Source organism: Micromys minutus (assembly GCF_963924665.1).
Source record: "Micromys minutus genome assembly, chromosome: 9".
Classification (NCBI taxonomy): Eukaryota; Metazoa; Chordata; class Mammalia; order Rodentia; family Muridae; genus Micromys; species Micromys minutus.
The window spans coordinates 32864566-32888286 of NC_137978.1; the positions used below are offsets into that span (position 1 = coordinate 32864566).

A 23721-nucleotide genomic window follows, 5' to 3' on the forward strand; every position below is an offset into this window, starting at 1 on the left:
CAGACCAGCTGGTTATCAGCGAAGACCCCGCTGCTCCTCATGAGAACGCTGGTGGAAGACAAAGGTGATGGCTGTAGAAGCATCCCAGGCAGCCTGGAGTACCTCATCCTGGAGCCCTCGTTTATCTGTGCTGTGGTTCCACTGAGCCAGGTCTGAAGTGCAGTCAGAACCATCAGGGGGAGGCCAGACCTGGCGGTTGTTTACACAACGGCGGCAATGCAGCCTGGGGTCAGAGGACAGAGTTGTGGTCACTACAGATTACTGTGCTGTTCAGGTAGTATTGACAATACACTCCACATACCTGTCATGTGTGTCACTGAGGCTGGCTTCATCCAGGGTAAACAGCTCTTTGAGCTCACCAAGAGAGAAGTGACGTTCCACATCCTGCTCCTCATCTACCACACAGCTGCTCAGAGCCTTCTTGTGGCTCTGCCGCTGAAAGATCTTCTCCTCAATTGTTCCTGCCTAGAAATGGGATGAAATGTAGAATTCAACCATTCCTGTAGATACTGAGAGAGCAGGAAAACCCAGGGGTTGAAAACATCTTGAGGAAGGGCAATTATCCGCCCCCACTGAGATCCATTTCCCTAGTTCTAGACTTGAGATTCAGTGGAGTGTTAGGGCCTGGCTAAATCAGTTTAGGGTAAACAGGTTATCTGTATCAAAGTGCCCTCCACACCAAGCCCAACCCTCATTATTTGATATCATTTGACTATTTTATGTCAGGTTATAGACTAATAGGGTGCAAGAAAAAAATAAAATGTGATCACAGAGAGGTCACAGAACACTTCATTCAATATACAGGCTCTATAAATACATTTGTACAATGGCAAAAATCTATACTCAGGTTTTCATGAAAGGAAAGAGTTGAGTCCAGAAAGTACTGAAAACATATTCTCTATGGGCTGATTCCAGGAAGGAAAAAAAAAAGATGAACTAGAATCCAAGAGCAAAGTCAACAAACTGGGCATAATGGGAGAGAAAGAGGGTCAGTTTTTGAGGGGGCTGAGGCAGGAAGAGTTCTTGGACAAGGTGGAAGTTTCTAGAAACATTAGGGTAAAGTAAATATGTGAGCATAAGAAAGCTAGAAAGGGTGAGAGAGTAAGATGGTCTCTTTTAAAGCCTTGAAAACCAGCTGGAGAGATGGCTCAGCAGATAAAATTAAGAGCACTGACTGCTTTTCCAGAGGTCCTGAGTTCAATTCCCAGCAACCACATGGTGGCTCACAACCATCTGTGATGGGATCTGATGCCCTCTTCTGGTGTGCATGAAGAAAGCTATGGTGTACTCATAAAACAAACAATTTTAGGGGGAAAAAAAGTAATAGATGAGGGGAATTGAGATCATTAGAGATGAACATGACGCCTGCAGGGTGCTCACAGCATAGCTACTAGATTAGGGAAAGGTCCAAAATCATCAGTGAGATAGAGCTGAGCTAAAGGCAACAGTATGTGTGATCTGTGTGAATAATTGAGAACATTATTTACTACTTCTTGGCCCAATTGGACATGGAGTATGAGACTATTCTAAAGCAAATGACACAGTATGAAAAAAAATAGTGACCTGTGAGAAATATGTACTGACCAAGCATCCAAAGAATACACAGAAAGAATCATCTGCAGGATAGGGAGAGAAAAGGAAAAGAACAAAAGAATAAATGTCTCAGGGTTAGGTACATAGTATAGCCAGAAAAAGGTAGAACTGAAAAAGACACTGAGACAGTTAAGATGGTCTTGTTTCATGACCCACTCCTACTCTGACCACCATCACCATCCTTACAGATAGCAGTCGGTAGATATAGCAGATCTTCTTTTGACCGTCACGCCAGACTCGGGCCATAGCTTGTTCATCATTGGCTGGATTCCAGTCAGGATCAAACATGACCAGCCGGTTAGCACCAATGAGGTTAAGACCACAGCCCCCAGCTTTGCTGCTCAGCATGAAAACAAAATCAGGGCTCTGGGAAGAAAAGAAACAAGAAAGGAGGGGTAGGGTTCTAAACTAAGATCCTTCTCAGCTCAGTCAACATGTCTCCCAATCTTCTACACTCACACTGAGGACCACAGGTTGGTCTGCCTACCATTCAATTTTCGAACCCACAAAGTCAGACTCTAAGCCAGTCATCACCGATCAGTTTCATCTTATCACACCCACCAGAACACAAAACAAAAACAAAACAATGGATCAACCACACAGCTTCTCTGTCAACACCTACCGACGGGCTATTGAAGCGCTCCACGACCTTGGCTCGCTTCTTAATGGACATCGTGCCATCCAGGCGAACATACAAGTACCTTGAGGGAAATCCAAATATCAAGACCCAAGAAGGATGAATCAATTGGAACTATGGCTACCAAGAAGACTAGGTTAACCATGCTTGAGGCTGCTCATGTTAGTCTACTTATTTTTCTAATGTTCTTTTTATTTTACTTTATGTATGAGTACACTGTCACTCTCTTCAGGCACACCAGAAGAGGGCACTGGATCTCATTACAGATAGTTGCTGGGAATGGAACTCAGGACCTCTGGAAGAGCAGTCAGTGCTCTAACCACTGAGCCATCTCTCCAGCCCCCATGCATAGTCCCCCTGTGTAAAGATGGAGCTACTGCCATCACATCCATGAGGTAAGAGAAAGTCCACATAGCCACACCTTGATAAACATCCAATAATCAGAAAACTCTTAGTCTTCCTAGAGTGTCAGTGAGGAAGACACATCCCTTTGCTAGCCAGCCTGGTTGGACTCTTCCCTACCTTCGAACCCGGCACAGCTTTTCAAAGAGATCCAATGTCTGTGTATAATTAGACACCAGCACGACTTTGTCACTGCTACGGCTTCGAGTCATGGCCAGAATGTAATCAAGGACCAGCATCTTACCTGGAAAGAGTAGCTATTATCAGTCCTCACAAGTGGTCACCCCAGTGGCCCAGGGTTGTTATACTTGCTATCTTGCTTTCAGACAGGAAAGCTTCTGCACAGAGGTAATTTCCTTCTCCTATAGTTCCTCCTCCAAGGAGACCATCTGCTGATTGGGAGGGCTCACCTGACAACTGTGGCTCGACAGCTTTAGAGTTATAACCAGGTGGGAAGATACCCAAAGAGCCCTCAAAGCCATCCTCCTCTGCCACACACTTGTCATAGATTAGAGCTGGATCTGAAAAACAAAACAAACAAACAAAAAAATCCACATCAAAAAGCTAGTGCCTCATTTTCTGAAGCTTGTACTTCCATGCTCACCCTCTGGATAGCTGGCGCTGACATAAGGCTTCACTTACAACTAGAGTCACTTGGGGTACACCCTCCCAAGTTCCCACAGGGTGTAGCCAGTATCATCTTGAAGACTCACTATCACTCACTACTATGTTCTCCCAACAAAAGGAACCATCTGTTACTTTAATTTCTGCCTTGTGTTATACAAGAGGAAGGGTGCACACAAGCACTCATACAGTCCAGCACGTCTCAAGCACCAAGGATGGACTGGGCAGAAGACAATGTAAGGTTTCCAAAGTAAAGACATAGACAGAAGAGTCTACATGTGGCCTCCATGGGATCTCTAGGGAAGTTTTGGTAAAGGTCACCAGCCTATTCACAGGAACTTCCTCTCCCTGCTCACTCACACAGAAGACACTGGGTATGGTTACACTCACGATTACACAGCTTCTTTAGAGAGGTGATAGAAGACAGGGAAGACACACTCATCTTGCCCTCACGCAATTCTTCTTCAGGCTTAGCCTGTCTCAGAAATCTCTTGTATAGCTCACTTTGAAGGGGTGTCAACCTGAAAATAAAAGGACAGGGAGCTCAATAGAAAAGACTGGAGCACACACACAGCTACCCCGAGAACACTGAAATTCAGCCACACTTCAAAAGCTAAACTTTAACCCACTCTCTGTCCTCCTTTCAAGCCAGTTCAGTACCTACAACAAACGACTTGCTCAATCTTCACTGGCAGATACTTAGAGAGGATATCAGATGTCCTCCGTATCAGGCACCTAGGAGAAAGGGGGAAGGCAAGAGGGTGGTCAGACTGATGTACTAGAAAAAAGGCAAAAGGACCAAAGACTCACTCCTAATAGTATGCCAGACTACGATATATCATAGACTCATCATTTTATAGGGGACGAATTTGATTATTTCAGGGTTTCAATAATGGGAACAAAGACCTTCAAAATTGCCTAGCTTAAACTGGCAACACCTTTTGTTCCTTCCTTTCATCTTGTTGGCTGGTCTTTAAAAGAAAGCTACAGTCTTGCATTTACCATGCAGCTGTCAAAAAAAGTGGATCACAAACATCACCCCCACCTTTTTTTTGCATGGATGTCTATGTACTATGTTCATGTCTGGTGCCCTCAGATAGAGGAAGAGGGTACCAGTTCTCCTAGAACTGGAGTTATGGATACTACAGGCATCAGTTGTCACATAACTCCAGAGTCAGCAGCCGTTATCTCCTGAGCAGATTTGGAAGAATAGAGAGGCATCTTCTGAACACCTACTTGGTCAGGCACAATAGCACATGCCCGTAATCCCATCATCCCATCATCTGGGAGCTAGCCTGGGATGCATGAGATACAATCTCAAAAAAAAAAAAAAAAAAAAAAAAAAGAGAGATGGTGGGGGGGGGACAGCAGCTTCATAGGAATAATAACTCTGCTATATGAAATTCGTAGGAAGAGGTAGCCATAACAGAAGTCTAAAATGTATCTGCCCTTGGTTCATTTGAAACCCACTGGAAAAAAATGAGCACTATTAGCCTGGGAGCTACATGAAAATCCTTCAGCTCTTTAATCCACCACTCAACAGTCTACACATAGGAAGCCTGACGTTAATCCACCACACAGCAGTGTACACATAGGATGCCTGATGTTAATCCACCACACAGCAGTGTACACATAGGATGCCTGACGTTAATCCACCACACAGCAGTATACACATAGGATACATGATGTTAATCCACCACACAGCAGTGTACACATAGGAAGCCTGATGTTAATCCACCACACAGCAGTGTACACATAGGAAGCCTGACGTTAATCCACCACACAGCAGTGTACACATAGGATGCCTGATGCTTTAGGCTAAAGGCAACTGTCAAGAAGCTTCTGAAGCCCTAACAGAGATTCATCTTGTTCAGAAAAGCTAACTGAACCACAGAGGAGCTTCTTCAGGAGATTGATAGAACAAAACTAGGCCACATGGCTACCCAAAGAACTTACCCTGCACGACTATGTTATTTATACAGGGACAATTCGTGGCACAGATTCCATTCCTGTCCTCAAACACCAGTCCTTAAAGCCTCCAGACAGACCCAGCCCACAGATCACAGATCTAGCAGTTCTCAGATGGCCTTGAAGGCAATTTGGATAACCAGAGTTGAGGCTCTTACCTATTCACAATACCGATGAGCTCCCGCAAACGTTCCTCCCCACGCTGCCTATCTGCCTCACTGGCAGCTGCATCTCGACTCTTTAAAATTGGTAACTCAAAATGCTTCTTGAATTCATGGGCAGTTCCTAAACAGAGGAGAGAACTGAATATTAAAGCATGTAAAAGTAGAATGATTTTCTCACTACTTATGACAGACCAACTTGTGAACAATCACCGTCCCTGCTGAGAATAAAGCTGAACAGAATGCAAACAATTTTGATTCAAAGAATCAGGCAATAAATCAGGAAGACTTGAGTAGTTAAATTATAATTAAATAGAAATGCCCCAATTAAAAAAAACTTACAGAACTGTAAATGGACTAAAATTCCAACTGTAAGATAAAGACACAGGCTGGGGATGCGGATTAGTGGGTAAAAGCACCGGCAGCACAAGCCACACAATCCAAATGCCATCTCCAGAACCCATGAAAAAAGCTACATGTAATGGCACACATCTGTAATCCCAACACTGCTATGGGAAACAGGAAGGCAAGAAAAGGAGAATCGCCTAAAAGCTTAAGAACACAGACATACCAGAAACAAGGAAGTCCTTGCCTTAACAAGAGTCAATCCCTAAAAGTTGTCCTTTGACCTCCAATGTGTGATATGGTAGCATACATTCATTCATATACACTCTCTCTTACATACATACATACAATAAATTTACAAAACAGCCAGTCAGTGGTGGCAGAGGCAGGAAGATCTCCATGAGATAAAAGCCAGCCTGGTTTACAGAGTGAATTCCATGGCTACACAGGGAAACCATGTCTTAAAAAGAATTAAAAAAAAAAAAAAAATGGCTAGAGAGATGGCTCAGTGGTTAAGAGCACTGACTGCTCTGCCAGAGGTCCTGAGTTCAATTCCCAGCAACTACATGGTGGTTCATAGCCATCTGTAATGGGATCTGATGCCCTCTTCTGGTGTGTCTGAAGACAGCTACGGTGTATTTATAAATAAATTTTATAAATAAATAAATAAATAAATAAATAAACCAAAGAAACCCAAAGAGATTGGGTATGGTGGTATTCAGCTACTCCCAGCAAAGGCAGGTGGATCTCTGTTTAGTTCAAAGCCATCCTGGTCAAGCAGGGCTACATAGAGACCATGTGATGTCGGGTCATAAAGTTAGATAAAATATGCTGGTAATATGGGGTACAGAGAGACCACTCAGTAGCCATGCTTCCAGAGGACCCCAGGATTGATTCTCAGCACTCACAGGGTGGTTCATAACCATCTACAACTCTAACCCCAAGAGATCTTATGCCATCTTCTGGCTCTGTGGGTAACATACACACACGGGACATAGCTATACATGCAGGCAAAGCACAGATAAATTTAAACATAGTTTGTTTGTTTGTTTTAAAGATACTGGCCATATGACATATCTGTCAGCCTAGAAATCAGGAAAGCAAGACTTGTCTCAAAACAAAACAAACAACCAAACAAAAAAACCCAGAAGATTATCTGGCAAGGTGGTTCAGTGGTGCTTGCTCCCCAGCCTGATAACCTGAATTTGATCCATAGAACCTACACTGATGAATGGAGGGTACTGACTTCCTGTAAGCTGCTCTCCTGACATCCTACACAGTAAGTTTAAAATGAAACAGAAAAAAATGTTTAGAGCTGGGCATGGTGGAGCACTTGAGGCAGAGACAGGCAGATCTCTGAGTTCAAGGCCAGCCTGATCTACAGAGTGTGTTCCAGGATAGTCAGGGTTATTAAACAAAGAAACTTTGTCTTAAAAAAACAAAACAAAAGAAACAAAAAAAAGTTTTAAAACTTTTTTTTTTTTTTAATTTTAAGAAAAGTTAGGTCAGGCACACAGTAGCACTTACTAATCCAGCAATCTGGAATCTGGGGCAAGAGCTCAAGTTTTAGCTCACCCTGAGCTACATAGCAAGACCCAGTAGGCAGATTTTGTCACTTTTGAGACAGGATATTGTTATGTTGGCTTTGAACAAGTCACCTACCTTAGCACTAATAGTAACTAGGCTTAAATCTCTAGCTTACTGTGTAGTATACAGAAATTCTAAAGAACAACTGTACTTGTCCCAATATGACTTTAAGGAAAAAAGAAAACCTGTTTGCTGTTTGGTTAGAATAAAATACTTAAGAAAAGGTAGAAAGGACTGGTGAGATGGCTCAGCGGTTAAAAGCACTGGCTGATGCCCCAGGGTCCTGAGTTCAAATCCCAGCCACCACATGGTGGTTCACTACCATCTATAAGGGCATCTGTTGTCTGGCGTGTGCATATACCACACAAGAAACAAACAAGCAAAGGGAAACATGAAAAAAGGTAGAAAAAAAAAGAGCTGAAGAGATGGCACGTGTTGTCCTTGCAGGTTCAGTTCCCAGCACCCACATGTTTGTTCCGGTTCCACAGTATCTGATGCTGTCTTATGACCTCCACAGGCACTGCAGACATGAAGTACACATGCATACACAGACATGAAGTACACATGCATATACAAAGACAGAACACTCACACACTTGCCTTTAATCTCAGCACTCAGGAGGCAGAGGCAAGCAGATCTCTGAGTCCAATACCCTTCTAAAGAGCTAGGACCAAAACAGCCAGGGCTACACAAAGAAAGCCTGTCTCAAAAAAAAACCAAAAATGGGGGCGGGAAAAAAAAAAAAAAAAAAAAAAACAAATGAACAACAAAAAAAATTAAAAGGTAAAAAAAAAAGACAAAGTCCTGAACCTTCCAAAGCAGAAGATTACTTAGAACTTAGAGTATACTCCTATTATTTATTGCTGATACATTTTGTATTAATGAATAAAGCAACTTTTTTATTCAAAAGAAAAATAAATAAATAGTATTTATACAGGAATGCAAAAAGCTAAGAATATTAATGACAATGATGGGAATTTAGGAAGATTCACCTTTGTATGAAGACATATTAAGCTGAATATGATAGTACGTGCCTCAAATTCCCCTCAGCTCTTCTGCCAAGTATTTTGATTATGGGTATAACATAAAATCACCAAACCTGGCCTTTTTCTTCTCTTTCTCATTTTATTTGCTTGTTTTTTTATGGGTGAGGGTCCCCTTTGTAGCCTGCTACCTCCTGAGTGTTGGGATTATGGACATGTGCCAACATACTTGACCTCAAGACCAGTCTTGTCTGGCAGGTGGTGGTAGCACACTCTTTTAATCCCAGCACTCAGGAGCCAGAGGCAGGTGGACCTTTGAGTTTGAGGCCAGCTCAGTCTATAGAGCAAGGTCCAAGAGAGCCATAGGAAAGATACTTGAACTCCACCTGTGGAAAGCACACAAACACACAAACGTGATTAACAACTGACCACAACTACAGCTACAGGGGATCTAACACTCTTCCGAAATCTGTGGGCAATTGCACTAATGCACAACATTCAGTTCACAGAACCTACCTACATGGTGACTAACCACCACATGTACACCTCTAATGCCAAGAGACCTGATGCCAAGGGCAACAGGCACACACATGGTGGAGTACATACACACATGCAGGCAAAATAGTCACACAGATACAAATACTCATTTAAGAAATAATTTAACCTTTTAAAAGGCTAAAGCAGAGAACAATCAAAGAGTCCCACACACAGGCACCCACACTAACATATATCATACATAATCTATCCATCTCTACAGAGCTAACACTGCCTCTGCACAAGTTAGAGGGCATAAGCGGGTCCTCCAGAGCTGCTCCACAGTTAAAGCCACCCAACAGCTTTGCATCCCTACCCACTTTTTTTTTTTTTTTTGAGAAAAAAACCAAAATCTAATGTAGTCCAGATAGACTTCAAACACTCTATGTAGCTGAGATGGTCTTGAACTCCTGGTCCTCTTGCCACCATCTCCCAGGTGCTGAGATACAGGTATCAGCTTGGCTATGGTTGGCTACTCTCTGACAAGAGAAGCCTTTCTACAAGTGTCTAGTGATCCACACCTAATTGATAATGTCTCCTTCATCTTCTTAGCTGAAGTTAACACTCAAGGACAAAGCAGCAGAACTGCTTACCCAAAATGCCTGAATTGACAAAGTGCACCAAGCTGAAATATTCAAGCAAATCATTTTGGATGGGGGTCCCAGAGATGAGCACCCGCCGGCTGGTATTCAAGCTATCCAGAGCCTGGTAAGTCTGATTCTCAGAGTTCTTCAACCTGTGGCCCTGCAAGATAATTAATTCTCACTTAGGATGATCTCATATTCTTAAATGACAAAATTAAATAACAAAGTCTGCAGATAGAGTAACAAACATTACAGGTCCTAAAGTTGCAGGAACTAGGCATGCCAGCATAAGGCTCTTCACCTAATGGGTTGAAGAGAAGCATTAGGCTCACAAGGCAGATAATGATACATCCAAAAGAGCAAGGATTCCCCCAGTTCCCTCCTATTCTTCCATGTCAAAGCTACTCCTCACCCAATCTCTCTTGGACATTCAGGGAATCTTACCCCCATGCCCACCCCACCCCACCTGTCATCCCGCTCACTCTGAGCTTTCAGAGCCAGGTGTCTCAATGTCTTGTTTGAGCCAAGGATGCTAAGAGAACTCAGCTGCACTCCACCTTCAGGCAGAGTTTATATAACTAACATATAATATATTAATATACAAAATATATTACATAATTATTATGTATAATATATAGTTACACATTATATAATAATGATTATTACATGCTCATTATATATTTATATATAATTAATATATATACTAAGTATATAATATACATGATGTGTTATATAATATTTAATATACTAAGTATATGTGAAATATTGTATACTATATGTGTGTGTATATGTGCTACACACCAAGAGCTTCCCTTCACAGTTCTACAGCTCTTCCCTAACCTGTCCTCCCTGCAGCCATCTCTGTGACTGCTCTTGAAACCATTTCTTTTCAGCAAGATACAAAAGAACTTTTTTTCTTGGAACCATGTGGCCATGAGCAAGCCAATGGTCTCTCTCTAAATATTTCCGGTGTGTCTGAAGACAGCTACAGTGTACCTATATATAATTAATAAGTAAATCTTTAAAAATAAAGAAATGAAAAAATTCAAGTTCAGTTTTTAGGTAAATAGCTCCCCTCCCCCAAATCACACTATGGAGGTTGACAGAGTTATAACTGAAGCCCTGGCTGTTAACTCCAAAGTCTGCATGTGTATCCTGCCTGTCATTCACTGTTATGTACAAAGCCTCAACTAGACACGAACTTCTTTATTAAAGAAAAAGATTTATTCTATGTATATGAGAATACTGTCACTGGTTTCAGACACACCAGAAGAGGGCATTAGATCCTATTACAGATGGTGTGAGCCACCATGTGGTTGCTGGGATTTGAACTCAGGACCTCTGGAAGAGCAGTTAGTGCTCTTAACCACTGAGCCATCTCTCCAGCCCCCCGACATGAACTTTGTAAAGAAGATCCACATATTTGATTTTACAATACTTTTCACTACACAGAATATAGTAATGCACAAAAAACTACTCAGTGACTAATAGATAAATGTAAGATAAATTAAGGTTCATCTAAGAAAGAATTAAACATAAAATTTTAACTTTTAATGGGCATCAACAGTTCAGTTTCCTAAAAAAATGGCATCATAGAATCCCAAGGGGTTGGCCCATAGCAGGTACTTAGATGAAATCTAATGAATGAACATTATTAGTCTGTGAATCTCTGTGGATGGGATAAATACCTCTAGCTCCTACTGGACCAGTCACCGAGGCTCCAGACAGGTACCATCATTGCCATCAGCTTCTGAGCTAGGGCTGGTGACCCAAGCCTCTAACCCAGCATTCGGGAGGCTGAGGCAAGAAGATTGCTCTAAGCATGAGTCCAGCCTGGACTAGAATGAGGCCCTAGCTATGGAAAAGTAAATAAACCTAGATGTTCCCAGGGACCAAGAGCTTCAGTTTGCTTTCTCTAATACAGTCCTTTGACCTAGATCAGGATCCTCAGTCACCCTACATGGTGATAAAACAGCTTACTTTTAGAGACCTTGCTTAGTAGTTATTTCCCGGTTGGCCTTTTATCTTTATGAAAAGTTTGTTATTGATTTCCTGGTGAGTTTCCTGATACCCTGATAGGCAATCCCTCCTAATAGAATATATATAGCAGCTATATAGGATATAGGAGATATGCAGCAGTATACAGCAGCTAAGGTAGAATATATGAAACTGTTGTGTATACCTGACCCTAAGCACGCAACAGTCATGATGAGTGAGCACTCAGCTCCTGAGTCATCTCTCAAGCCCCTGACATGAACTCTTGATCTTCCTCCTCAACCTCTTGAGTTTCTAGATCTCTAGGCTTGCCACCATACAATGCAAAACATCAGACTTTCTTTTCTGTGCTTCTAATCATCCAAACATTCCTAACCTAGAAGAAAGACCAGCTTTACTGAGGCTTAGGAGACACCAGGCACTGGGATAAGAGTTTCCCCAGTCAATTTACTAAAGCCCCACAATCCTAAGAGGCAGGTATGATCACTATTTTCCTGATGCAGAAAAAGCATCTCACATGGTTAAATGACTTATACTTGAGTACTGTTAAGTGAAAGGGCTGGAATCTGAATAAAGGTCTCTAAACCCCATTCCCTTAAACACTGTGCTGCCTCTCACTACACAGCTTCATCCCTCCCAATATTCCCAAAGTTCTTCTTTGGTTTAATATTACCATTTAGAGGGAGACAAATACCAACTGGCCCACAGTACCTAAACTCTCCCCAGAGTTTTGTTTGTCTGAGATAGGGTCTCATTATGTAGCCTTGGCTGGCCTAGAACTCACTACATTAAACCAAGCCACAAACTCAGAGATGCATCTATCTCTGCTTCCTGAGTGCTGGAATTACGAGGGATGCACCGTTTCCTCCCTCTTGTGGCAAACTGTTGTCAAAGCCTCTCCACTCACTTGTCCCCTCCAGTGCAGCACTCTGCTCTTGGCATTCCTGGGACAGGAATAAGTTAGTGAAGACTGACATCCTGGTTGTCTCCCACCCAGACACAAAGTGGTAAGTACCTCATCACAAATGACCAGTCCAACATTTCCTTTTTTAAGAACCTCAACATGCAGGCGGAAAGTCTCATAGGAGATGATGAGGATGGGGGAGGGCACTCTAGCTCCACGCTGGCTCATGAATCCTTCTACAACAAAAAGGTGGCAGAGAACACATCAGAAGATCTGAAAGAAAGCAGACTGATGGCTGTTGAGCACAGCCTAGAAAGAACTGTCAGTACTTCAGCTGTCTTCCATGGCAATTTCCCCACTTGTCCCCTCCCTGCCATCAATGCTGCCCACAACTGAACACACAAGTCAAAGACCTGGGGAAAGAGTACAGCCATGTTTTTTAAGGCTCCATACCCAGTTTTCGATCTATCTCATCCTTCGACCCTCCGTCGATGGCCAGAGGTTGGATCCTCCCTCCGAGCCATTTCTCAACCTCATTGTACCAGTTCTTCACCAGGCTGGAAGGTGACACCACCACCGCTTTCTCAATCTCTGGCTTGCACTCGGGGCTCTGGCGTAAAAGCGTCCACATCAATGTGATGCACTGTAGTGTCTTTCCTAGGCCCATCTCATCAGCCATAATGCAGCCATGGCTTCCAGGAATTCGTCGGCTGGTGACACACTCCCATAGGAACTTCACTCCCTGATGAGCAACACCGTTTAGTCTACTTTGGCACTTACTTAGCCCCCAGCACCCTCACACACCCTTCCTCCGACTCTCGTTTACCTCTCTCTGATGAGGCCGTAACACCTTACTGAGAATAGGATCAACAACCACGTGAACTGGGAGTTTGTCCCTGAGGAAATAAAGCAGGAAAAAAAAATGTTGAATGTTGATCAGACTCAGGTGAAGTCAACCCTCAGTAAGTAGTATCCTCTGACCCGGGGCCCCAGACACCCATCAGGTGACAGACCACAATGATCCTGCTCTAGGAATCAGAAAGCTCAGAGCTGGTGAGATTCCTGTCCTTACCTCATCACTTGCCCTTCCCAATGCACATGGCAGAAGGCAGTGAGGAACCCCATAACCTAATCACAATCACACACTCTCCCACAACCATCTTCCCAAACACTTGCCCTCAGTATAGTGTAGTTGTCATGACAACTTACAGTGGGCCAGAACTACTCAAAAAATACCAATGTACATACTTGTCAAGTTTCAGTTGGTCATGGACGCTTAGTGGGGGAGGCTCATAGAGAACCAAGGCACCTTCTTCCAGAGGGTCATGCAGGGCACGGCGAACACCAGCCCTTTTCAGGCCCAATGCACGAGAGCCCAGGGGACCTAGAAATCAGCAACCAACCTGTAAGCCGACCTTCTATATTCAGCCTCTCTAGAAGGCCCAACTCAAATGTGACCCATCCTTCATGTAACTTTTTTGGAATACCACAACCTCTTTCTCTGAACTTCTTCAAACCATTTATACATCTTTATCTAACCATTATCTCTTCAAACCTCAATTGTTTTCTTATTTTATTTCTCCCTTTCAACTACAAACTTGTAGAGGGCTTTATCAAGTTCATCACAAGCCAAAAGTATAAAACTCAACAGAGGCTTTTCAAATATAAAAACTTGAAAGCTGGTCAGTCCCCTCTCCAGTCCCAGTTCAGCATAATGTAATGTCCCAAATAAAGCAAAAGAAAACTGTGGGAACTAGACCGCCCACGGTCAACATTAGAAAGGAACTAACATTGAGCATGCAGAACTGAATGAAGGCCCAGACCATCAGCCACGGAGCCCACCAAAAGCTCTCTGAGCAATGACATGCCCCACTAAGAAAATGAAGGACAATTAGTCTTGGTGGTCCCTACCAAATGCAGGATAGCCTTCACACAGGCCTTAGGAGGATCACATCCACCAATGGACTGATACCTTTAAGTCCCAGACGAGTATAGATATATATATATATATATATCTTCAATCTATTCAGGCACAAATGACTCAAAAACAAACAAACAAAAACAATAACAACAAAATAGCAACAAAAACCCTGAAGTGATGGGCCAGCCAGAGAGAGTGGGCACAGTGGGCACAGTGGCACATGCTTGTAATCCCATTACTTAGAATCCTGAGGCAGGAGAATTGCTGTGATTGAGGCCACTCTGTGTATATAACAAAAGCCTGCATTAAACAAATAGATGCTGGGGATGCCTCAGCAATTAAGAGCATGCATTGCTCTGCACAGAATCTGTGTGATCCCCAGCACCCAAGTCAGGCAAGTCACAATTTCATGTAACTCCAGCTTCAGGGGCCCAATGCCTCGGACCTCAGAGACAGATGACAAACAGACAATGGACAGATAAGCACACAACACCACACATCACACACACACACACACACACACACACACACAAAATATACTCACACTTAGCAGGCAGAGGCAGCAGATCTCTGTAAAGTCAAAGCCAGTCAGCCTAGTCTACAGAGCATGTTCCAGGCCTCCCAGGGTTACCCAGAGAGACCCTTTCTCAACCAAAATATATAATAAACTTGAGGGAAAAAAAAACAAAGAAACAAGTAATCAACTAAGAAAACCCATAACATCTCCATTTTACCTTGATAATTTGGAATGGGGACTTTGAAAGGCTTTGATAAAATACTTCGAATAAATGCTTCCTAAAAAGAAAAGGAGAAACAAAAATTCAAGATGTTGAATTGTTGAAGATGTTATAAACCAACAATCTTACATGTTCCATTTCAGTTTTTTTTTAATTTTATTAATTTATAAATTTTATACTTATGGGTGTTTTTGTCACCATAACACCAAGCTAGCCTTCCAGTCCCAAATACATCTGTTGCTGTATTATTTCTGCTCTTTACTTTTCATAAATCCATATCACCTTCCTTTTAACAGCCCAAAGATTAGAAGTAATATAAGCAGTAACATCAGTAAAATATTAACAGAAATACATTACAATGATGGCTAAGTTAAGTCTATCATCCTATCACAATTTGGGAGGCAGGACCATGACAGTCTTACCTCTGCTCCCCAGCCAGGCTGGCCTCCAACTTTCAATCCTCCTGTCTCGGCTTCCTGAGTACTGAGATTAAGCATGTTTCTTATCATGATTTAATCCTCACTAAGATCCCTATGAGGTATACAGGCTGCTGTTATTCCAGGCAAATGGTGATACAAACTTATAATCCCAGTACTCAGGAGACCAAAGACAATGCTGAGACTGAAGCCAGCCTGGGTAAGACCTTGTCTCAGAAAGAAAGTTAAGCCAGGTGTGGTAGCTCATACCTATTCCCAGAATTTGAGAGAAAGAGGCAAGAGGACTAGGAACTCAAGATCACCCTTAACTACACAGTGGGTTTTGAGGCCAGCCTGGGCTACATGAGACCTGTTTCAAAAGGGGGATAGGGGTAAGATGCCTGGAGAAACAGCGCAACAGTTAAAAACAGTTAAGAGTGTTTTCTGTTGTTCTAGGACTCAAGTTCAGTTTGGAAAGGCCTGCAACTATCAGTAACTCCAGATCCAGATACAATGCCTTCATCTGGTCTCTCTGATGGCTCGAGCACACACACACACACACACACACACACACACACACACACACACACAGAGAGAGAGAGAGAGAGAGAGAGAGAGAGAGAGAGAGAGAGAGACAGAGAGACAGACAGACAGACAGACAGACAGACAGAGATAGACAGAAACAGAGAGAGAACCTGGCAACCACCAAGCCACCCTGAGACAGTAGTTTTCAGATGTCTTGAAAGTTCAAACAATTAAATTCTCAGACACAGAGGATGAGAGTTTTTTAAAAAGTTATTTGTTTTTATGTATACGAGTGTTTTGCCTGAATATATTTAAGCACCTGGTACCCATGGTGGCCAGAAAGGAGTGCTAGATCCTCTTGAGTTGGAGTGATAGATGGCTGAGCTGCCTCATGGGTTCTGGGAACCAAACTTAGGTCTTTCTCAGTTCTCTTAACTGCTGAACCATCTCTTCAGCTCCAAAGGATGAGTTTTAGAGGGAAATTTAACATAGATACATGGTGGGAAGCCTAAGAAGGATGAGAGAGAGAGTGAGGAGGAAGGAGAAGAAGTGGCAGAGATCCTAAAGAGCAGGAGGGGGGGCTCAGGACTAGTCTAGGAGTTTCTTAAAGAATTTATAGCAGAAGTGGAGCAAGATCTAGATGCCTCTTCCAGCTCAGTCAGAAATCTACAGCCTATAGACAGATGCGTAGGGAGGCAACAACAGACAGGAACCAGAACTTCTACAGGGAAAGGAGCTGCTGCTTTGGGGTCCCTTCCCTACCTGACCATTTCCTATCTCTTGTCATCATTACCAAGTCCAAAGCAGTAGCTCACACCTATAACTGATCCAGGCTCCTACAGAGACAACAAAAGATAACAAGAAACTTCCTTTAGGCAGAAGCAGACAGATCTCTGTGAGTTTGAGGCCAGTCTTGTCTAGAGCTACAAAGACCTATTTCCAAAAGGAAAAAGAAAAGGGGCAGGGGGTGGGGGGATGCTGAAGCAATGGCTCAGAGTCTAAGAGTACTGGCTGCACAAGCCTTTAAACCCAGAACTCAGGAGGCAGACACAGGAGAACCTCCGAATTTGAGGCCAGTCCAGGACAGCCAGGACTACACAGAGAAACCATCTCAAACAAACAACAACAACAAAAGAATACTTGTTGCTCTTGCATAGCACCAGGTTCGAGTCCCAGCACTGCACGGTGGCTCATAACCATCCTGAACTCCAGCTCTGGGGGATCTCTTACCCTCTTCTGACCTCTGCAGGCACTAGGCACACAAGTGGTACACAGACATACATGCAAGTAAAACATCTACACACATAAAATAAAGTAGTGAATCTTAATATATATATATATATATATATATATATATATAATCTCTAAATCAAACATAAAAAAGCAGGAAATGAACGCTATTAGAATTTCACATCACTTCTAAGACAGAAAAATCATTTTCAAGATTATTGGTATGAGGTATGGTAGCACATACCTGTATTCCTAGTACTTGAAAGACAAGTAGATCTGAGTTCAAGCCTGCCTATTCTACACAGTTCCAGGCCAGTCCCGTTGAGACTCAGTAAGTACATAAATCATGGCAAGAGGTTAGATTTAAAGTTTGAGTAATTTCAAAAAAAAATTTCCAGTAGAACTCAGAAACTATAGGATCTGTAGGGCAAAGAGCAGGCTGTATTACTGTCCAGGGTGTTCTTATTTATGAAGCAAAAACATCTGCTAGCTAGTGGCAACAGGACTTAACAAAACTAGGCCGTGGGGATCTGGCACCCAAATGCCCGCATTCTCTTGTTCTACTAGTTGCAGATAATTCATACCATATATTTTGCAAATTCTTTTCCTAGGAAACAATGTCTACTCCCTCCTTCTCACCACCAAACAAATCCCACAAAAGTTTGCCCTAGGAAACCAATGAGTTTATCTGGCTTACCTACAGGGCAGGAGCATGGGTGCACTGGAAAGTCCTCATCCGCATGGATGACGGAGCCCTTCTCCATTTACTCTTCCCCAGAACACAGACAATTACAAATGGTGTAGCTGGAACCCAATCCCTGTCACCCAACCCATCCTCCTCCTCTTTAGAGGCATCTCACCAGTGCCCACACCCTAGCTACTGCAAGTTTATCTAAGGAAGATGGAGGGAGGCTATTTGACTTGGAGGATAGTGCTCTCTGATGTCCTTTCCTTCTGACAGGAGGAGGACAGCACATCCTCCACAGCCCCCAGTTTTCCATTTCCGCAGATCAAGGGGCAGTTATAGCAATCTCTCCATCTCCACTGTTCCATCCCCGCTAGTTCTTTCTTACCAGCCTGCTTAGCACTGTTACCAGGACAACAAAAATGCGTTTGATCATTTACCTCTCCCTTCCACAGGCAAACTAGAAAGAATTTAATGGTTCCTTCTTTTATCTCCCACTCCAATCTGTCTTCTACTCTTCATAGGTGACTCTGCACAAGGCCATGGTCAGCATGCTTCTAATTCCGATGAACAAGTTTCATTCTTATCTTAACAAAGCTCACCATTCTTTCCTCTCATACATGCTTTTTTGACCACTCTCCCACTACTGCACTGCTCTGGACTCTCGAGCTCAGCCCAATGGGTGTTTCTACCTCTGCCTAAACCACCTAAATGCCCTTAAAGCTCAGTGTTTCTCAGGACCCAGGACTGAAGCCCAAATCTCTTCCAACTATGGATTCACCCTGATAATGCAATACACTCTGATATATCAAATATCTCTGTGCCAACAAACATCTAATATATATATATATTTTTTTTTCTAAGACAAGACTTCTCTGTACAGTGGTAGCTGGCCTGGAAATCATTCTATAGACCAGGCTGGCCTCTGCCTCTCAAGTGCTAGATTAAAGGCATGTGCCACCACTGCCCAGTTTACCTAACATATTTCTAATCTATCCCATAATCAACCAATGGCTTTGTTATGTTCACATGTCATCATATGATCACATGCTTAAATCTGGAAAGCATAACTTAGGCAATTACTGAAGTGTATAAATATCTCCTTAATATACAGATTAGAAAACATAAAACACCAAAACCAATAATCTACTTTGAAAAGAAACTAAAGAATCCTGTGGGCCCCTTAAGAATTCTCACGAGCCCTGTAACTTACTATGCCTGCCTGTTTATGTCCCACATCCAAGGCCTTTCTTCTTTTACTTCCTACCTCAGTAAAGGGCATCATCTCCTTTCCTGTCTGAAATCCCAATTTCATATCAAGGGTCTCTCTCCTGACCTGTCAATCCAAAACTATTTCTATACATCTTCCCTGTTTCCACTCTCCTAACACCCAAGTCCAGGCCATCCTTTGTTGTCTTGCTACATGTACCTTCTCACTGGCTTTCCCATCTCCATTTCCCATCCAGATGGATTTTCTGTACCATTGTACAGCTCCTACCCCCTAAAACACTTCAAAGCTAGAGAGATGGCTCAGTTAAGAGCAGAGTTCAACTGCCATCACCTAATCAGGCAGCACACGGCCGCCTGTAACTCTGGTTTACATGCACACACACACACACACACACAGACACACACACAGACACACAGACACACACACAAAGTATTCACATTCCATTCCCCGCCTGCCAACAGACCCAACTCTGCAACCCTTTCCAGAGCTGCCTCAGCCTGCTGCCAGGCTCTCACGGGCAATCAGCTGAAATCTCGTACTCCCTTCCCCTGACCTCCACATGTAGATGATGCCCATACACATACATACATGCATACATAAACACAAATAAGAACAAATGTGCAACAATTTAAAAAAGTCAGGTGTGGTAGAGCACATTTTAATCCCAACACTCAGGAGGCAGAGGCAGATAAATCTCTTTCAGTGCCAGCCTGGTCCAGTATGTTCCAGACCAGACAGGGCTACTGTGAGACCTTTCCTTCACAAAAAAACAAAGAACCAGACCAGTTGTACTTGTGACTTACATGTTGACTGCTATCCAGACAAGGCGGTCGGTTGAGCAACTGAGTCAAGGGCTTCCGAAAAGGAGACAGGAAACACTCCTGGACTTGGGTCTCATTTCTGGACTTTCGTTTCTTAGGTGTCTAGGAGAGAAATAGGAAAGCTAGACTGCAATATCTGGACAACCCCAAAGAGCATCAAATGGCAGCCAGCATTTAAAGAACGAATTAGAGGCAGGAGTGGTGCTGAGCATCTGCAGTCCTAGGTTCCTGAGGGGTTGAGGCAAGCTGACAATATCACCCACTTGTTGAGTTTTGTCTAGCAAATATAAAGCCAGTACTAGGGGGCATGACAAAAAAAAGCACAAGCTCTGGGGGGGGGGGGGGACGGGAGGGTGGATGCCTTCTGCTCTCTGGACACCTGAGAGCTGGCCCTGCCCCTCCCATGAACAGCACAATCCAGCTGGCCCTGGTTGAGGGAGGGGGCTCAGATAAGCCAGCTCCAAGGATGAGTGGGAGAGATGACCTCAACACTCCTCTGGCATGAGGTGGCATGGGTGAAAGGGTGATGCCCCCCTCACCACCTGCAGTACTGGTCATGAGAAAAGCTGGAGAGACATCCCTGCCCATCATTGGCTGCAGCACTTGGAAGTGTGGGCCATGCACTTCACCTGGGCAACACAGTGGAGCTGGCCCTGAGAGTGAGGGCACGGGTGAGCCGGCCCCTACCTCCTGCTGACAGATGCATTGGGTGGACTAGCCAGAGCAGTGCTGGAGAGCTCATCCTGGTGGTACAGATAAGTGAGAGGGGTCAGACTGATCAGCTGTCACCTGGGCTCAGATCCAGGACTCTGGATTGGCTACCCCAAAAATCTGTATCATCTGCAAATGGCTGGGATGCATGAAATGGCTGAGCCTGCTGTACCAAAGCTGCAGGATCTACATGACACAGGGCACCAGGGTAACTGGGAGGAATCCTGGTGAGGACATAATATTAATGGTATCACAGAAGGCAAAGATCTCAAACCAGACCAATGACTCATTTGCAAAGTGAAGCTGTGTGGACAGAAGGGTACACTGTGGGACACAGTGCAGCATACTACAGCTTCCACATGAGATGTTTTCTTTTGATTATGTTTGTGTGTTTTATTTTGGAAGGGGACAGGATTATGAGTGGAAATGGGGTGCATGATGTGAAACTCAAAAGAATCAACAAAAAAAAATTTTTATTTTTTTCAGAGCTGAGGACCGAACCCAGGGCCTCGCGCTTGCTAGGCAAGTGCTCTACCACTGAGCTAAATCCCCAACCCCAACAAAAAAATTTTTAAATGGTGCCAACAAAATATGGTAGCATGGACTAGAGAGATGGCTCAGCGACTGAGAGCACTGACTGCTCTTCCAGAGGTCCCGAGTTCAATTCCCAGCAACCACATGGTGGCTCACAACCATCTGTAATGGGATCTGATGCCCTCTTCTGGTGTCTGAAGACAACTACAGTGTGCTCATATACATAAAATAAAAAAATTGATCCTGTCTCAAAACAACAACAAACAAACCCATACTTTTGGGAGCAACCATCCGAATACAGCTGCATTGAGACTCAGCTGCAGAGGATGCTGCCCCAAGTTCAACTCAGATTTGTGTAAATGGTAAGTGGGAGTTGTTCCTCCCTTACAATAAAAACTCCCAGCAAAGCAGCAATGCTAATGAGCCCCACCCCAGGCCAGGCTTGTTGGCTTGCTCTGAAAGTGGAAGGAAGGTGGAAGCTCAGTTTAAAATTACTGTTAGCTATACCATGAGTCTGGGGCTAGCCTAAGCTCCATGAGAGAAGCTGTCTCACAAGGCAGTGGAGAAGAGAATGCTGCGAAACAGTTAAGCAGTGTGGACAACTGCCTCCAAGCCTGATGACCTGAGTTTGATCCCCAAACCCAGTGCCATGGCATCTACATACTCCCTACAAAATATGCTTTTAAAACACGAATGCTGGACTGGAGAAATGGCTCAGTGGTTAAGAGCACTGTTCTTCCAGAGGTCCTGAGTTCAATTTTCAGCAACCACATGGTAACTCACAACCATCTGTAATGAGATCTGATGCCTTCTTCTGGTGTGTCTGAGGACAGCTACAGTGTACTTATATGTACTCATATATAATAAATAAATCTTTAAAAAAAAGTGAACACCAAGCCATCAGGCAAGAGCACACTTGAACTACTTGTCAAGCTGTCTGAGTCACCTGAGACAGTTACGAGGCCCTTCTCTTCACAAGCCTATTCTCACATACCCTAGCTAAAAAAGGTACCTCCCTATGGTGGCACACACCACTAATCCCTGCACTCCACAGGCAGAGGCAGGTGCATCTCTGTCTGGTCTACACAGTGAGTTCTAAGTCAGTCAGGGAGCTACGTAACAGAATTCCTGTCTCAAAATAGACAACAACAAAACAAAAAATTAAAAAAAAACATACTCTATATAGAGCAAGTTTCAGGGGTATCCAGGGCTATCAGAGAAACCACAAAGCTCTCACATACCAAAACTCCGATTTTTTTTTTTAATGCAGGGTTTCATGTATCCCAGGCTGACTTGAATATACTATGTAGTTAGGGAAGCACACAGAATGTAGAAATACACCACCACACCCACTTCTGGCAGTACTGGAACCCAGCATAACCATACCTTGGTCTTAATATACTCCTCCCGCTAAGAAAACTGAATCTGTATTCATTTCTAGCAAACCTACCTGGAGAATAACAACTTTATTAATCTTCTTCAATGCTTAGTACACTGTAACTTTTTATTAAAATTTACATAAGCGGGGCAGTAGTGGCACACATCTTCAATTTCAGCACTGGGGAGCAGAGGCAAGGGGACCTCTGTGAGTTCAAGCCTAGCCTGGTCTACAGAGGTCCAGAACAGCCAGGGCTACACAGAGAAACCCTGTTTCACTTTAAGTGCCAGGTGTGCTGGTACATGCCTATGACCACGCACAGCACTTGGGAGGCAGACCACAGTCTACAGACCTCATCTCAAAAAAAAAAAAAAAAAAAAAATATATGAAAGATACTTTCCCACCAGTCTCCCTATTTCCCTAAACACTTACTACTGTCCCAGGCTGCCAGTCTTCGTCATCAGATGATCTGTCTTCTGGTTTCCTCCTAGCCAACTGGCTGGGAGCTAAGCTCCTCCTCTGTAAGGGAGAACAAAAAGTGAGTTCCTGCAGCGATCCTGCCGCCAGGTCCCTTAAGTCTACTTAAGGTCACACTTACCATACTGGACCCAGAAGCATCAGATGTCAAGTACCCATCAGCTAAGTAAAAAGCACTCAGCAACAGAGAACGCAAGACCAGGGATGCTATAAAAGGAAGCTGCTATACCATTGAAAATATTGTCTGAAGAGTCGGGAGAAGAGGAGGAAGGGTACGCAACGCGATGTCCGCCCCCAAGTTACTCAAAGCCAAGTCCAGGCTAAGCGTCTAAATCTAGGATGGGAGAAAAGACAGATAAAGTTGCAGATGAGCAAAGTGGAGTCAGGATCACGTTTCTAGCTGGACTGCTTCCCTGAGGGTATTACTAACCACGAGAAAAGCAGAGACTTAGTAAGTACGAAGGCGAGACGCCTGAATTCTTAGGAGGGGGGTGGGAATTTACCAAGAGCTGGATTGACATCAAACTTCAAACTGAGGGAGGCCAAGCAGAGACTTAGGGGAAGCCTTGTGGGAAGTTAAATAGGAACCCGGGAAGGACCAGTAAAAGATCCAGGTTGGAAGCAGGAGAATTTTAGATGAAGCTGAAGAGAGGCAAAGAGCGACTCTTGTCTGTTTCCCCTTATTCTTCCTCTTTCCAAAGCTCGCGTTAACAGCCTCCAGGCAGTGTCAATCGAACC

General features: G+C 43.6%; 1 protein-coding gene across 1 annotated transcript; it reads right to left on the reverse strand.

The window, feature by feature from the left end:
• Positions 1-15: 15 nt before the first annotated feature.
• On the reverse strand, positions 16-12996 carry RAD54L (RAD54 like; the record flags this gene model as incomplete). The annotated part of the gene is made up of 12 exons (XM_080921794.1): positions 16-223; positions 302-465; positions 1780-1959; positions 2216-2294; positions 2753-2876; positions 3043-3153; positions 3647-3777; positions 3917-3991; positions 5383-5509; positions 9428-9578; positions 12429-12553; positions 12771-12996. The coding sequence occupies 12 exons, from the start codon at positions 12994-12996 to the stop codon at positions 16-18; spliced, it is 1701 nt and encodes a 566-aa protein (XP_080777920.1).
• Positions 12997-23721: the final 10725 nt, after the last annotated feature.